Source organism: Lontra canadensis, unplaced genomic scaffold (assembly GCF_010015895.1).
Source record: "Lontra canadensis isolate GAN:19392208 unplaced genomic scaffold, GSC_riverotter_1.0 scaffold57, whole genome shotgun sequence".
Classification (NCBI taxonomy): Eukaryota; Metazoa; Chordata; class Mammalia; order Carnivora; family Mustelidae; genus Lontra; species Lontra canadensis.
This window is the reverse complement of record NW_022631051.1, coordinates 9928060-9942799: the sequence shown is the minus strand read 5'-3', so window position 1 is coordinate 9942799 and position 14740 is coordinate 9928060. Positions and strand designations below refer to the sequence as shown.

General features: G+C 56.9%; 1 protein-coding gene and 1 pseudogene across 4 annotated transcripts in view; one reads left to right on the top strand and one right to left on the bottom strand.

Moving 5' to 3' along the window:
• The window catches only part of ARVCF (ARVCF delta catenin family member), a 54781-nt gene that overhangs the window by 18639 nt on the left and 21402 nt on the right, over positions 1–14740 (bottom strand). For 3 of the 4 annotated variants that reach the window (XM_032875866.1, XM_032875869.1, XM_032875868.1), the window contains exon 3: positions 2268–2495. In XM_032875866.1, the coding sequence (XP_032731757.1) occupies positions 2268–2477 (210 nt within the window). In that variant the 5' untranslated portion in view covers positions 2478–2495. Of the gene's footprint in view, positions 1–2267; positions 2496–4678; positions 4829–14740 lie in introns of those variants that run through there. The other variant, XM_032875867.1, reaches the window with a different exon arrangement.
• On the top strand, positions 8110–9005 carry LOC116878314 (annotated as a pseudogene).

The following is a 14740-nucleotide window of genomic DNA, read 5'->3' as shown; positions in this document are numbered from 1 at the left end:
GCCACAAACCCACCTCAGCCTAACCTGGGGCCGGCCAGGTCCCTAAAGGCATCCCCCCGGCCACACATACAAACACACACACTGCTTGAGGGCTGGCCCTGCTCTGGCCAGGTGTCTGGAGCCGGGAGGTCTTCCTGCTGGAGGATTAAAGGCAGGTGGCCAGGACAGCGCTGCAGCTTGGGGAACACAGCAGTAGCCCCTGGCCTCTCAACCCCTTACCCCTCTCAACCCCACTTAGTCCCAGTGACCCGCCTCACCACTGGCCCTGAGCTTCACAGACCCCAGCTCTAACCCTGAAGACCAGCTCCAGGCAACCCTGGGGCCCAGCAGGTAGGTCACTAGGCATCTCCTGCTGAGACAAATCTGGGAAGCAGTTCTGGGATCAGGGCTGCCAGGCCTGGCCAGCGGATATGGCCCCGCCTCCCCCAATGTCCCATCAGCCCTGCCAGTCCACCCCCAGCCCTGGGAACACACGCTCTCTCCGATCTTGCCCTGAGAAAACCATCTCCTCCCCAGAGACAGAAAACTAAGGGCAGGCCAGGAGGACAGTGGTCGGGGAGAGGTCCACAGCCTTAAGTCTTTAGTCCACAGGCCCCAGGAGGCCAGGGCAGCTCAAGGCTATGGGGGCACTGTGGGGGCACTGACCCTCAGCAGTGCCCTCTGGGCTGGAGGCTAAAGCCCTTTCCAGCCTGGGAGAGCCTGAAAGAGGGCCTGGCGCCTGAAGGATGGCCTTGAGGTCACTGACTGCCACTGTCCCCATGTGGCCCAGCTGGGCTATTCCACTCCCCACATCTGGGGATGCAGGCCTCAGCCTCCGGGGTGCCTGAGATCCAGGGGATGGTGGGGGTGAGCTCTTGCTCCTGGACCCACTCTGCCTCAGTCCTGGCCTCCTGAGAACTGGCTCCTTGGCCCACCTCAGCTTGGAAAGATAGCTTCCCAATGGTGGGGACTGCTGGCGCATATGGGCCCTCTAGAGACACATCTTTGGCTTTGACTGTATACCACGCTGGGTTGTGCAGGTGGATTGCCCACTGACAGATGAGACCATCATCGGTCTGGGGGGGAAGTTCACGTGCCAGGTCCCCTGATCTGACACGGGCTGCTGCTTTCTGAGCCCCACGTGCCCTGGCCAGGCAGAGCTAGCCCAACTGAGTCAGTCTCAACTGAGACCGATACATTGCTCCCTCTCTCTCCAGCCACATAGGTACAGGCTGCCCCACACTGCCAACTGCCTGTCTGGTTGCCTAGAGTGGGGGTCCAGTGATGAGAGCAGGTGCTGGGGGACATACCGGGAGGAGGTCTGGCTGCCAGGTTTAGGAGGGCAATGGTGCTACTCCTGCTCAGGGAGCTGAGCCAGAGAAGCAGACCACCACTGGGAGAGCCCTCTAGGATCACCCTGTGAGGAGACTGAGTAGGCTGTGCCGCCCGCCACCAGCCTCTGGATCTGGTAGTGAGGAGGGGGCAATAGTGGGAGGTCTGTAGAGTGGACTCCCACGCAGGGCCCTCCTTCTCCTGGCTCCTGGGATAGCTCTGCCTTGCCAGCCCCTGCCCTGTGCCTCAGTCAGTAATATGAACCGAAAAATCACACCAAACTCCAGGCCTCCCCCATTTTTTTGTTCTGCCCCTCCTTCCCCATAAACCAGATGCTCCTGTGTCCCATCCGTAGGTTAGGTACTGGGGTACAGTGGCTGGAAGGAGGGGTCCAGGCCATTTACTTCTGACTCTAGAGTGCTTAGGGCCTGGCCACAGAGCAGACAGGGCTTCACGCCTCTTGGGGCTGAGCAGGAGCCTGAGCCCAGTTTAAGGGCATTGGCTGGTGGAGAAACTGAGGCTCCAGGTCACCCTCTGAGCCGCAGGCAGACCCCAGAGCCTTGCTCAAGTCTTCCCCTCGGGCTGACTCACTGATGCATGCAACAAAGGAGGATACCATGGCAAGCAGACTCCAGGGCTGGCAAAACCCTCAGTGTCACCAGAGTGACTGCTGAGCTGCCCAGAATAGACCTTGCCCAGCTACCTGGGCTCTGAGGACTCACTTGAGTGGAGGGGGCCATTCGGAGTGTTGGGCTATGTCCTGCCCATTCATCGCAGGGTGCCCTGTACACCCAAGTGAGGCTTCCAGTCCCCTTGGGATCCCACTTTCCTCCCCTCTTCAGAGGCCCCAAGATATCTTGCAATAAGTCATCCAATACTGGCTTGTGGTCCACCAAGTCCCCTTGATTGTTTCCCTACTTGGCCATTTCCACCCTTCCAGAGTCATGGGGTGTTACCTGCAGGACCAGCTGTTGCCAGGCCATTGGCAGGGGCTGCCCACTGCCCACACCACCACTGCCCATGCTGGGCTGCTGGGCACGCTCCAGCTGCAGGGCAACATGGCGCCGCTCCTGCTCCAGAGCTCGCGTCAGTCGCTCAAAGCGGGCCTCCTGCTCTTTCACCGAGGCCAGGATGCTGGCAGCTGAGTGCATGTTGCAGTCCTCCATGACCAGGATGCCAGCAGGCTGCAGGCAAAGCAGAGCAAGGTCAAGGTGGGGCCAGGACAGAGGCCTAGAGAGGCCATCTTAGGCCTCATGCCCAACCCACTCACAGATCATACAACTCACTCCCAGACCAGAGCATCCAGCTCTCCAGAGAGAAGCCGCATTGATTAAATTCTAAATTAAAAGCCATTAATCCGAGGCGGGCCGGAAGCAGCCAGCTCCCTCCTTGTGGAGTGTGGGGCTCTGAGCTGGGAGCCCCTGCTTCCTGCCAGGCCCAGCAGAACCACTGACCGCGAGCATCCGGGGCCCTCTGGGAAGGAAAGGGTAGGAAGAGCTGGTATAACCACCTCTCAGACCACCCAGGCCCTCTGCTGCCCACAGTGCATGCCGGTTCATCCCAACCTCATGGGGCCAGCACAGGCCCAACTCATGGAGGCAGTTCTCCGGCCCAGAGAAGGTAGGGACCACAACACAGCTCGTGTGGCAGAGCTGGTGCCCCCGTGGGCAGGGAGAGAGAAGGCACTCCACAGCCACCAAGTGGGCAGGACCCCTAGGCAGGTGAGGGGACCAGCAGGTAGGCCTCCACTCACAGCCACACTGGCTGGGGACAAGAGTGCTATCTACCCGCATGACAGAGTAAAAATCTGGTTGAGATGCTGAACTCAGAAGCAGCCCATGCAGCTCACGCTGGATATGGAGGGAAGGTGGAGGGCAGGGTCCCAGGCATGTAAAGCCCTGTCTATAGGGAGGGCCCCAGGGGTGCGGGAAGGGGCAGCAGGGACTCAGCAACTGCAGCCACACACCAGCACTCTCCTCGCTGCTGGCTCCCTGGCTGCCCAGCCTATGTGCTCTTCGTGAGCAACGAGAAGCTGGGGAAGGATGTGGAGCACAGACCTGTTCACAGCAACAGGCCAGCAGGTGGGGTGCGGGCCATGAGACCACATGGCTAGGTACTCGGGGTGTGGTGCGATGCCCAGCACTGCTCGGGGCCTCCTCCTGGCCCAGCCCCCACCAGCCTGCTGAGGCTGACTCGGCCGGCCCCAGGGCCCCTTCACAGCACAGGGCCTGAACTTAGAGACATAGCGTGGTAGGCAACACCCTCGGAGGGCCAGCTGCAAGAACAGAACCCTAGAAAGGAGGGGTCGGTGCTGGGCCTGGCCATTGGTACCAACTGAGCCAGGGACAGGGTTGGGGGACATGCGTGGACATGGAGTTCAAGACACCATGGATCCCAGCCCACTCTGAAGCTGGGGAAACCAGGCCCCATGAAGCAAGAGGCCAGCATAGGTCCCAGAAGCTAAGCTTCATTTTCCACAGCACCTGCCACACAAAGAAAACTGTCAGCGTAACCCAGCAGAGGGGCAGCGAAGTCAGCATGTTGGGCTGGGAGAGGCGGTGACCATCTTGGGGGGAGGGGAGGAGCTTGGGTGGCAGAGGGGATGAGGAAAGTCTAGACTGGGTTCTGGGGCCAGCAAGGAGTAAGGGACAAAGAGCATGGCATGTCCACGGCTGTGTGCACACAGCCCCCTGGGCATACCCACCGCTACCTCGGTACGGGCCCCAGAAGCACGCAGCCCCACAGCTGGTACCACCCGACAGTAGAGTAGGACTGAGCCTGGTGGCCCCAGGTGGGGCAGGGGATGGAGCCGGGTCACTCGAGTCCTTGGTCGAAGCACGGGTCTCAAGGCCCTGGGAGGCTGGGATCAGGACATCTGTGAGCCTTGTACCTAGGTAACTTTCCTCCTTCCTTGTGCAGAGACATGGGTTCCTGACTGACTTCAGGCTCCCCTTCAGACCAGGCTTAGGGGACAGCAGGGGAGGGGCAGCCCCAGCCTCCAGCTTCACTGCCCTGGGCCCTCCAGCATGTTCCAGCTCTAGGGTCCAAGGAACCCCCGCCCATAAAGGGAGCCCACTTACTCTGGCTGGGGGCCAGCGAGAGGCCCAGAAATCTAAGGCTATGGGGAGAAACCCCACAATGACCTTCCCATTGCCCAGTTCTCTCAGCTGGAGCTAAATGACTGTGTGTCTCCCAGGAGACACCCCCAAACACCAGCTGGCTTGGAGGAAGAATACCCTGTAGTCATCCACGAAGACCAGAGACTCTGGGTCTGGGGCCCAGGCTCTGTGCCCCAGCCCGAGGGTGCACCCCTCTTTCTGCCTGTGAGTGGGGAGGATGCTGGGCCTGTAGTCCACAGCCTCCTCACCTCAGTGGCCTTGAGGACAGGCCTAGGGTATGCAAGGTCCTGATGTGGTGGCCTTCCTGGTTCTGCGGTGTATGGCTGTGCATAGGAGTGCGTGTGGGCACAGGCGAGCCAGGCCAGTGCTCCAGAGGGCGGCTTTTCTAATGGTAACTCAAAATATTAAAACAATAAATATGTGATGACATGAAAAGCAAATTGTACATGAATTTTTTAAAGATTTTATTTATTTGAGAGAGAGAGAAAGAGAGAGAGAGCACACGTGCACACGCACACAAACAGGAGGGTAGGGGCAGAAGGAGAGGGAGAAGCAGACTCCCTGCTGAGCAGGGAGCCTGATGGACAGACCCGGGGCTCTATCCCAGGACCCTGGGATCATGACCTGAGCCAAAGGCAGTTGCTTAATGGACTGGGATCCCCAGGCGCCCCTATGCATTAATTTTTAAGATGGACCATGAAACTTTAAAGACATCATCCCCAGGGGGACATCAGGGAGGGGCCCAATCCTGGGCAGGGCCTGAGGCCAGCAGGGAAGCACCATGCTTATGGGGATCTTGGCTGACCCTTGCTCTCCTCTCTGGCCAGGGTTATCACAGCTTCCATTCACCTGGAAAGGGCCCCACACTGCCCATCAGGCAGAGCCCTCACAACCCTCAGCCAGACCCCAGCTGCTGGCTTTGCAGTCCCTGGTGGAGGCTGCTTCTCACCACACCCGACCGCCCAGGAACGAACATGCAGCACAGACCCAGTCTCACTGAGCCCAGGTAGGAATGAAGGTAGTGAACCTGGGGTAAACCTATCTTTGCTTGGACATCCCACCAGTGACCCCAGGTAGATAGACTGCTGAGTGCATGAAGGGATGGAAGGACAGGAGGCAGGATGGATGGGGAAATGGATAGGAGGGTGAGCTGGTAGGTGGTTTTGCGAGAGGATGGCGGTGGATGGAGTCAGATGAGCAGGTGAATGAGTAGGTCGGAAGTGGGAGGGTAGAGAGTCAGATGGGTGGAGGAATGGGTGCGCGGGTAGATAAGAACAAGGCTCTGAAATGCTGCTGGGCAGGGGGAGCATGGAGCCTGAGCACTCTGGGGCACAACTGTGGCCAACACTTGGGTCTATCAGGAAAGCAAAGACACCACCAGAGGACCTAAGGGAAGACGCTGATCCTTCCCCCGAAACCTAAACCCACATTTGATGTCTTCCTGCTGACCCAGACATTCTTCCTCACAAGGAGTCCAGCCAAACCCTGCTCCAGAAAATCAAATTATGGGGCCTGAATCCAATCTGGGTTGAGGAATTAGAGGAATTTCCCAAGGGTCAGGCCAGCAGGGGGAGGCAGGCAGAAGGCCTGGGCTCCAGTCCTGACTCCTCGTCGGCCATCTGTCGGCCCACTGCCACTTGTCCCCCAAGAGCGGGGAGAGAGGACTGGCCACTGGTTGAACCCCATTCTGCCCCTCCCACCCCCCATCCACCGCCTTGCCCATCTAGATAGGGAAGTGGTGTGAGCAGCAGAACCCTGGCCTGGTGGTTCCAAGGCCCTCTTTGCCCAGGAGGGCGTCATGTCCCCTATCCTCCACACTGCCAGCATGGAGACCTGCTCCCAACACTGCTGGCCAGGCTTCATGGGGGCCCATCTTTACCCTGTCACCCATACTATGGTCAGATGGTGCCCGCAGCTGCAGGGATAGCCTCTGGCCAGCCCACAAGGATGGGCACTGGGCCATCGCTGGAGGAGGAGGCCAGGGCCGGGGAGTTCACACAGGGCAGAGTCCACGTCTGTCCAAACCCGGCAGGACTGCGGTGCTGCTTGGAGGTCAGTGTAGGACTGGGGGTGTCTGGGCGAGACAAGGCTATTCTTAACCTCAAAGCAGTGGGACAAACTGCCAAGGAAAGACAGACCAGCTCAGCTTTATAAGAACGAAGCATTTCTGTACATCCTCGCAGAACAGTGTCACAAGCTGTGGTTTATGGTGGTTTTGTTTTTGAAGGGACACCATTTAGAGTAACATATGCGGAGAGCATTTCAGATGAAAGACAGGCAATGACTTTACTTCTAGACCTTGACTTCATCACGGCAGAAGGTGGTGAGGGGCGCCTGGGGAGGCATCACACCAGCCCCTCTGCTGTTGTGCCTTTGCAATTTTCCATAATAGAAAGAGAAAAAGAGGGGTGCCTGGGTGGCTCAGTGGGTTGAGCCTCTGCCTTCGGCTCGGGTCGTGATCCCGGGGTGCTGGGATCGAGCCCCGCATCGGGCTCTCTGCTCGGCGGGGAGCCTGCTTCCTCCTCTCTCTCTGCCTGCCTCTTCTCTGCCTACTTGTGATCTCTCTCTCTGTCCAATAAATTAAAAAATAAAAAAATCTTAAAAAAAAAAAAGAAAGAAAGAGAAAAAGATATAAAGACAACGAAAAGACAATCAACACATGGGCATCAGGTCTTTGTGACACCCAGCAGTAAAGTGACACCCTTCATCTATAAAGCACACTTGCAAATCCATAAGGAAAAACCAGAACCCCAACTCCAATTGAGTAAAGGCCCTACACGAGCGATGTGGCCAGAGATGTAAGATGTAAAGCAATGATCGTGGAAAACAGTAAGTGATCCCACGCCCTGCGGAAAGACTATAGGGAGAGGCACCTCAGGTCGCAGGGACCCTCTAGGTGGCAGAGTTCTGCACCCACCGGTGTTGCCAGGGCTCAGGGAAGGGCCAAGTTACTGCTACAGCTGAAGGTAAGGAAGAGATAGAAAAGCAGTTGCCTGCCCTAGCAGGCAGACAAGTGACGGAGGCGGCCTGGGAATCCAGCTCCCCAGGGGCCAAGGCAGTGCCACCTGCGGGCTGAGGAAAGCAGAGGGATTTTCAGGGACAGAATGGTAATTGGATTCAGCCTGGAAATTAGATTTCCCCAGCAGAGGCGGCACCCCTGTTGCAAGGGACCAGATTCCCTGGTGGGGGTGGGGGGTGGGACAGATGGTCCCTTAGTGACCGGCCCCCAGGCTGTCCAGCATACATCTGATGATCATATGGAGGACGACTTGCATGTGCAAGGAGAACAATCTGGGGGGGCTCTTCCCCTGTGCCACTGGGGTATCCTAGGCCAACTGCAGGCCAGGTCCACGGCAGTGCTACCTGTCCCCCAGGACAGGTACGCTGCTGGGCAGGTGGTCCAGAAGGACCAGGGGCTGTGGTGGTACTGATGTAGGAGGCTCAGGGTGAAGTCAAGGCAGGGACACTTGTGGGGGCCCAGGGTGCCTGAGGTCTGGGAGCTGAGAGCCTGGAGCTGGTAGCGCCAGCCAGACATGGCAGAGACGGGCCTTGCTCTGGCAGGGGTGTGGGCAGAGACAGGTGACTATCCCAGCCGCTGCCCCTCCTTGGGGCCTCAGCTACAGGGAGCCACCACGAGAGGCACCTAAGGGGGTGGCCCAAGATTCCCACTGGGACAGGTCACAGACACTTGCTCCCTGTGCCAACTGAGGCACTCCCGGAGTCTCCTTGGTTCCCTGGGAACTGCCTCTATCAGAACTCATGGGATGGAGCCCTTTCTCTCTCCCAGCCATTGTGGCGGCTGCTCTTGGATGGGGCCGTCCCACACCTAAGGCAGGAAGATGGTGGCCGCAAAGAAGACGAAAAAGTCTCGAGTCGATCAACTCTGGGTTCCAGCTCGTTATGAAAAGTGGAAAGTACGTGCTGGGGTACAAGCAGACTTTGAAAATGATCAGACATGGCAAAGCGAAGCTGGTCATCCTCGCCAACGACTGCCCGGCCTTGAGGAAATCTGAGATAGAATACTATGCCATGTTGGCCAAAACTGGTGTCCATCACTACAGTGGCAATAACATTGAATGGGGTACAGCATGTGGGAGGTACTACAGAGTATCATTCATCCAGGTAATTCTGATATCATTAGAAGCATGCCAGAACAGACTGGTGAAAAGTATATCACGCAGAATTTTTCCTTAATAAAACTGGTCGGGGCGCCTGGGTGGCTCAGTGGGTTAAGCCGCTGCCTTCGGCTCAGGTCATGATCTCAGAATCCTGGGATCGAGCCCCGCATCAGGCTCTCTGCTCAGCAGGGAGCCTGCTTCCTCCTCTCTCTCTCTCTGCCTGCCTCTCTGCCTGCTTGTGATTTCTCTGTCAAATAAATAAACAAAATCTTTAAAAAAAAAAACAAAACTGGCCACAGCTTGTTTTAAAAAACAAAAAACAAACAAACAAACGAGAACTCATGGGATGGGGATGGACAGCTCTCCCCCAGGCCCCAGGCTGGGATTCAGGGGAGCCCCCTTGCTATCCCTCCAGTACCAGGCCCACATTGCAGCTGCAGCCACAGCCCCACAGTGATACCTTGCAGGCTCCAATTGTGGGGTGTGGGCAAAGAGGATTTACCTCCTCAGCGGTCCCTGTAGCAGCCAGCCCAGGGACACCCCAAGGTCCCCAGGGCTGGGGAGCTGTGGAGCTCCAGATAGGGAAGGTAGGGGCTGGCAGTCACAGTGCCCTCTCTACTTGCACCAGCAGCCCACCCACTCTACCTCAGCCATGACAGGTGAAACTGGGGGGCAAGGGAGGGGTCAAGCCCCAGGGTATCCTACTGTCTGAGGTGGGCTGGCCGGCTGCTTCCAGAGCCAATGCCACCGAGATCCCCTGAGTGGCCTCCCCCCAACCCTTCTAGCAGAGGCTCACACTCTCCCCATCCCCCACTCCATCTCAAGGACAGCAGAGCAGCTTGGCTGGGGCAGTTCTGAGGACCCAGGCTCAGAGTCCCACCCTATCCTACCCTGGGGCAGGCATAGGAACCAAAGCATTCCTGAGGAGGGGGCTGAGCCTCAAAGCCAGGCTGGGACCACAAGCAGACAGATATGACTGGGACCAGAGCCTGAGAGCTCAGCCCCTACCAAAGGGCCAAGGTGTCCATGAAGCGTCCTGAGAGCCCCACTAAAGCACAGCTGGGGCGGCTGTCTAGCCAGGCCAGGCCAAGGGCTGCAGGGAGGCAAGTGCAGCGGTCGCCCACACTGGCTACTGGCCTGTGTACGCTAGGAACGCCCTTTCCCCCCAAGACGGTGGACCCCCTTCTTCCTGGCCCCCTCTGTCACCATGGCAACACCCAGGCTTCTCAGTGAGGGACAGAGCCTCTTTGTGGTGGCACAAAGCCCCTTTGAGGGGCAGTGGAGGTGCAGTCCCTAGGAGCCTGTGGCCAATAAGCCTCTGGGGGGTGAGGCAGGGCCCCTCAGCCCAGCCACCCTCTTCCTGGGTTGTAGAGCCAAGGAAGCTAGGGTGGCAAAGTCTGTTGATTAGCAGCTGGGACCGATTCCTCCCCCCCCACCAGTGCCACCTGCCCTAGCTGCCCACAGAAGGATCCCTGGGAGGAGCCCCAGGGCTGTCTGCTAGAGTCTGGGGGATTTCCAAAACTTTCCCATCGTTTTGAGAAGAAACATGCTCACCTAGATAAGAGGAAAAGGCACAGGCAGTGGGGAAAACTCCCACCTGATGGGAACCAAGCCAGCAGGCTCAGGACCCAATGGGAACTGGGTACAGGAAGTCTTTGGGGGGCGAACAGGTCCGATGACAAGTCTGGCACCAGGTCCACTAAGGGGGCTGAGCATGGCACCCAGGCCTACCCCAGCTCGCTATCCCTTGCTTCTCTCGCCTGGCTTCCCCTGCTGTAGGGAGTCCCCATCTTTGCCTGCCTTCCCCGGGAGGAGAATGCAGCTGGCCCAGCGTTGTGGTCTGGGGCGGGCCTGCTGCAGCCACAACCTCAAGACAGACTTGGACAAGAGGAGAACCTGAGGGCAATGCGGACCTGGTGACGGAGCCCAGCACAGAGCACTCCTCCCCCGACGCCAGCAAGCTTGCCCCATCAGGGGCCTCACTCACCCTACCAGGCTCCCAGCCCTGGAACCCCTCCCCATCCTAGCCAGCGGGTCCCTGCTACCCTGATGGCTGCTGAATGGGCACTTGGCAGTGCCCCGCATGCTGGGCGCCCTGCCCGGGCAGCCCTCCCCAAGCAACCTCAGCCTGACCCACAGCAGCTTTGCTAACTAAGCCACTGGGGTGAGGGTCATGGCCCCCGGGGCAGCAGCACGAGGCAGAGCTGGCCTGGGGAGAGATCAGTCCCTTTGTGGGTAGATCTACGCAGGTCCTGGGGAGGCTGCCAAGGGGCTAACCCTGACACGGCGGTGCCCCTCTGAGTCAACAAGCACCCCCTAACTTCCTCGCCTCACCCTCCCTGCCTGCTTTTCCCATCACATTCCTGCCTGCTGTTTGTGGGCACCAGTGTGCCTGCACTGGACCAAAATCAGCAATACCAGGTCAATTCTCACCACAGCCCTGGGAGGGAGCAGATGGGAGGGGGGGACCTCTAGCAAAGGGGGCTTCCAACAAAGTCCAGCCCAGGTTCTTGCCATCCAGGGAGACGGGGCCTGGGGCTCAGCAGGATTGGCTTCAGCCTCCTCTCTCTGGAGAGTGAGATGGGTCCGGAAACGGGCCACTCCTTCCCTCCCTCCTCAGGAACAACACTGGGGACTCAAGCACGGAGACTCCACGAGGCTTTGCCAGCACAGCACCCACGGCCCAGCGCCTGGGACAGGGCCAACAAGCACCACAGGTGGCAGGAAGGCCCTCCAGCTGCCGTGGGCACAGGAGGGATGGCTGTGGCCACCCGGTTCTGGATGGGTCAGAAGTGAGTGTGGGTGATAGAGCAGGGTCCACCCTGGGGAGGAAGGTTCCAGGCCCTTCCAGCCTTGCTCCTGGCTGGCAGCACCCAAGGGCCAGGTCCCCCCTAGTCTGCTCTTGCCCAGGGCCAACGAGCAGGTGACCACAGCCAGATCTGGCTTCTCCTGGGCCCCCAGGCACATCCTTCCCTTCCAGGAGCTTAGCTGGACACCAGCCTTGCTGCTCCTAACCCCCTCTCCAGGCTGGGAGCCAGCTCAGCTGCTCGCGAAGCTCAGGAGTGCCCATGGCAACAAGTCCAGACACCACCAACCTCCAACCAGTAACAAACTCCTCCATTTTACATGCAAATGACTCAGTGGGAAAGGGCAGGGGGCTCCACCTCACCCCCACCAAGCACAGACTTTAGGCCCTGCGGGGTCTCCTCTGGCTCCTCCCACACATACCAGGAGAGCCTCCAGGGAGCTGGACTTGTCTCTGTGTCCCCTCCCTGCCCAGAGGCAGTGGGAGCACTGCAGGAGGGATGCCTACCATTTGGGGACCTCCCAAAACTCACCTGCAGGCACATGTGGCAGCCACCCCTACGTGCACGCGCACACAGGGAGGGATGATGCCCCACAGGACACCCACACCAGCCATGCTGTGTGCCCACTGCCCACTCAACCACAGCTGCCCCATGGACCTCAATTGCCCCAGTGGAAAATGGGTGGTGGGTGGCCCGAAGGTCCTGCCAGGTCCTTGTTGTGGGAGGGGAAGGGAGGATGAGCGCTCCATAGCCACTGTGGCTCCTGGTAAGGATCAGCATCCTATGCAGACCCCGTTCCTGTCCTGACCTCCCCATCAGGAGCCTGATGGGCTGCCCCCCATCAGGACCTCAGAGGCCAGGCCTGAGACTCCCCAGTCTGCACGTGGCTCCAGCCTCGGGTCCACGCCAAAGCCTGTCTGTGATGGGTGAGGGTGGCTGGGCCACGGACCCTGGACAGAGGCACCCAACCAGCACAGAGCTGCCCACAGCACACCAGCACCCCGGGGCAAATCCTCCTGCCTTTGGAGGACCTGAGGGAGTGGCTCTTGGCTAACTTGTATTTAGCACACTTATGAGTGCAAATATTAGGGAATGGCCGACATGTGTCCTCTAAAGATGGAAGATGGTGTTGAACCAATGAACTGGGAACAGACCACAGAGGAAAGGCGTGATCACAAATGACGATGCCCCCGTGGAGACTTAAAGAAAGCCGGGGCAGAGGCGGTGAAGGGCAAGACAGGAGTTCCCCGCAGCAAATCTGAACACAGGGAGGCATCGGAAAGCAAACTCAGGCCAGACCTTCCAAAGCCACAGAAAATGACATGCAGCTAATGAAAGAGGGAAGCCAAGAGATGTGGAAACTAATCGCCACATCGCAAAAATCCCCTGAGGGAGAAAGAGCAGAGCGGCACCCACAAAACAGTCAGAAACCACCCTCAAAAGGGGAGGCCTCTAGTGGGCTTGTCAGTGTACAGGTAGGAATCGAAGCTTTCCAAACCAGCTCAGAAAAACGTGGATGCCTCTTTTTCTGCATTTTACGATTCCATTCCATTTTACGATTGCATTTAGGCTGAGGATTCCCCCCACCCTGCCCATTTCCTAAATGCTTGAGGTCAGCTCTGCAGCATGGGAGGGCGGTGCACTTGGCCCGACCTGCCAGCACAGCCCGGTGCCTAGAACGTTCCATGGCGCGCTGGTTCTCCGCCCAGCTGTCCACATCCCAGAGAGGCCGCACCGTCCATCCACAGCTGTCAACCGTGCATCCCGTCGCCCGCTCACCATCTCTTGTGCTGCGGACACTCCTATGGCCAGGAACAGCTGACAGCTTTGTTCGACAAGATGCCCAGCCTCGGGGTGCCTGGGTGGCTCAATGGGTTGGACCTCTGCCTTCAGCTCAGGTCATGATCTCAGGGTCCTGAGATCAAGCCTCGCGTCGGGCTCTGCAGGGAGACTGCTTCCCTTTCTCTCTCTCTGCCTGCTGCTCTGCCTACTTGTGATCTCTCTCTCTGTCAAATAAATAAATGAAATTAAAAAAAAAAAAAAAAAGATGCCTGGCCTCCTTAACTCGACATTGCTAAAAACGTGTGAACCTCACGCTCTGAAATTTCTTAAGGAAACTTCAGGGTGAAATTCCCTGATTTTCAGAGTCATGATCTGCCATTCACATGACGGGTCTTTCTCTGGAAGGGAGCAAGGAGGGCTCACTGGGAGCTCTGGACAGCCCGGAGAAGTCCAGGCTAACCCGGTTATTTCGGCTGGGAGTCACCACACCATAAGCAGAAGTTCCAGACCCCGTGCCTCGGGGAACAAGGGCTGCTGAGAGGCTGAAATGGATTTTCCAGCAAGGCCCTGATACTCTGCGTGCCTTACGAGGACTTCAGCTGTCCTTAGCCATCCTTTGCAAGCTGCCTGTGGGGAGTATTTTTACCGTCTCAGGATATCTGTGGATCTGTGGACTGATGAGTGTAAGAGATTAGGTATGAAAAAAAAAAGGGGAGATTAGGTATGAATCCATGAAACACAAAACAAAATCCAACCAAGTCAAAAAGAGCAACAATAACAAACTTAAACACCACATACACAGACTCACATACACAATACAAACTCACAAAAGTTATGACATCACGGATGTGTTCATTAACCAGACGGCAGGAACCCTTTCACAATGTATTTGTATATTCTATCACCATTCTATCACCATGACATGCACATCAAGTACCTTATAGATTTGTCAATTATACTCGGTGAAAATGGAAAAAAAAAATGAAGAAAGACAAAGGAACATTTTTAGCTACCTTAATTTTACAAATTCAGTTGCTTAAAAATAAACTTGAAAAATGTAAAAAAAAAAAACACAACACAAAAAAACCCACTCTCTTGTGTTTAGTATGTCTCTTCTCTGTATAATATTTTTAAATAAAAAGGTTATAAGAGAATACTGTGAACAATTATACACCAACAAATTGCATAACCTAGAAGAAATGAACAAATTCCTAAAAACACACACACTACCAAAACTGACACATGAAGAAATAAAACCTGAGCAGACTTTTAACTAGCAGGGAGACTGAATCAATAATCAAAACCCCCCCATGAAGGCCCAGGACCAGATGGCTTCACTAGTGAATTCTAACAAATACTCAAAGAGGAGTTAATATTAGTCTTCAAACCGTCCCCAAAAATTGACAAGTAAGGAAATACTGATAATTCTACAAGCTGAAATTACCCTGATACCAAAGCCATAAAAGAAAACTATGGTTCAACAGCCCTTTTGTGAAACTGATGCAAAAATCTTCAACAAAGGGACATCTGGGTGGCTCAGGTCATGATCCCAGGGTCCTGGGATGGAACCCTGCATCGGGTTCCCTGCTCTGCCTGGAGCCTG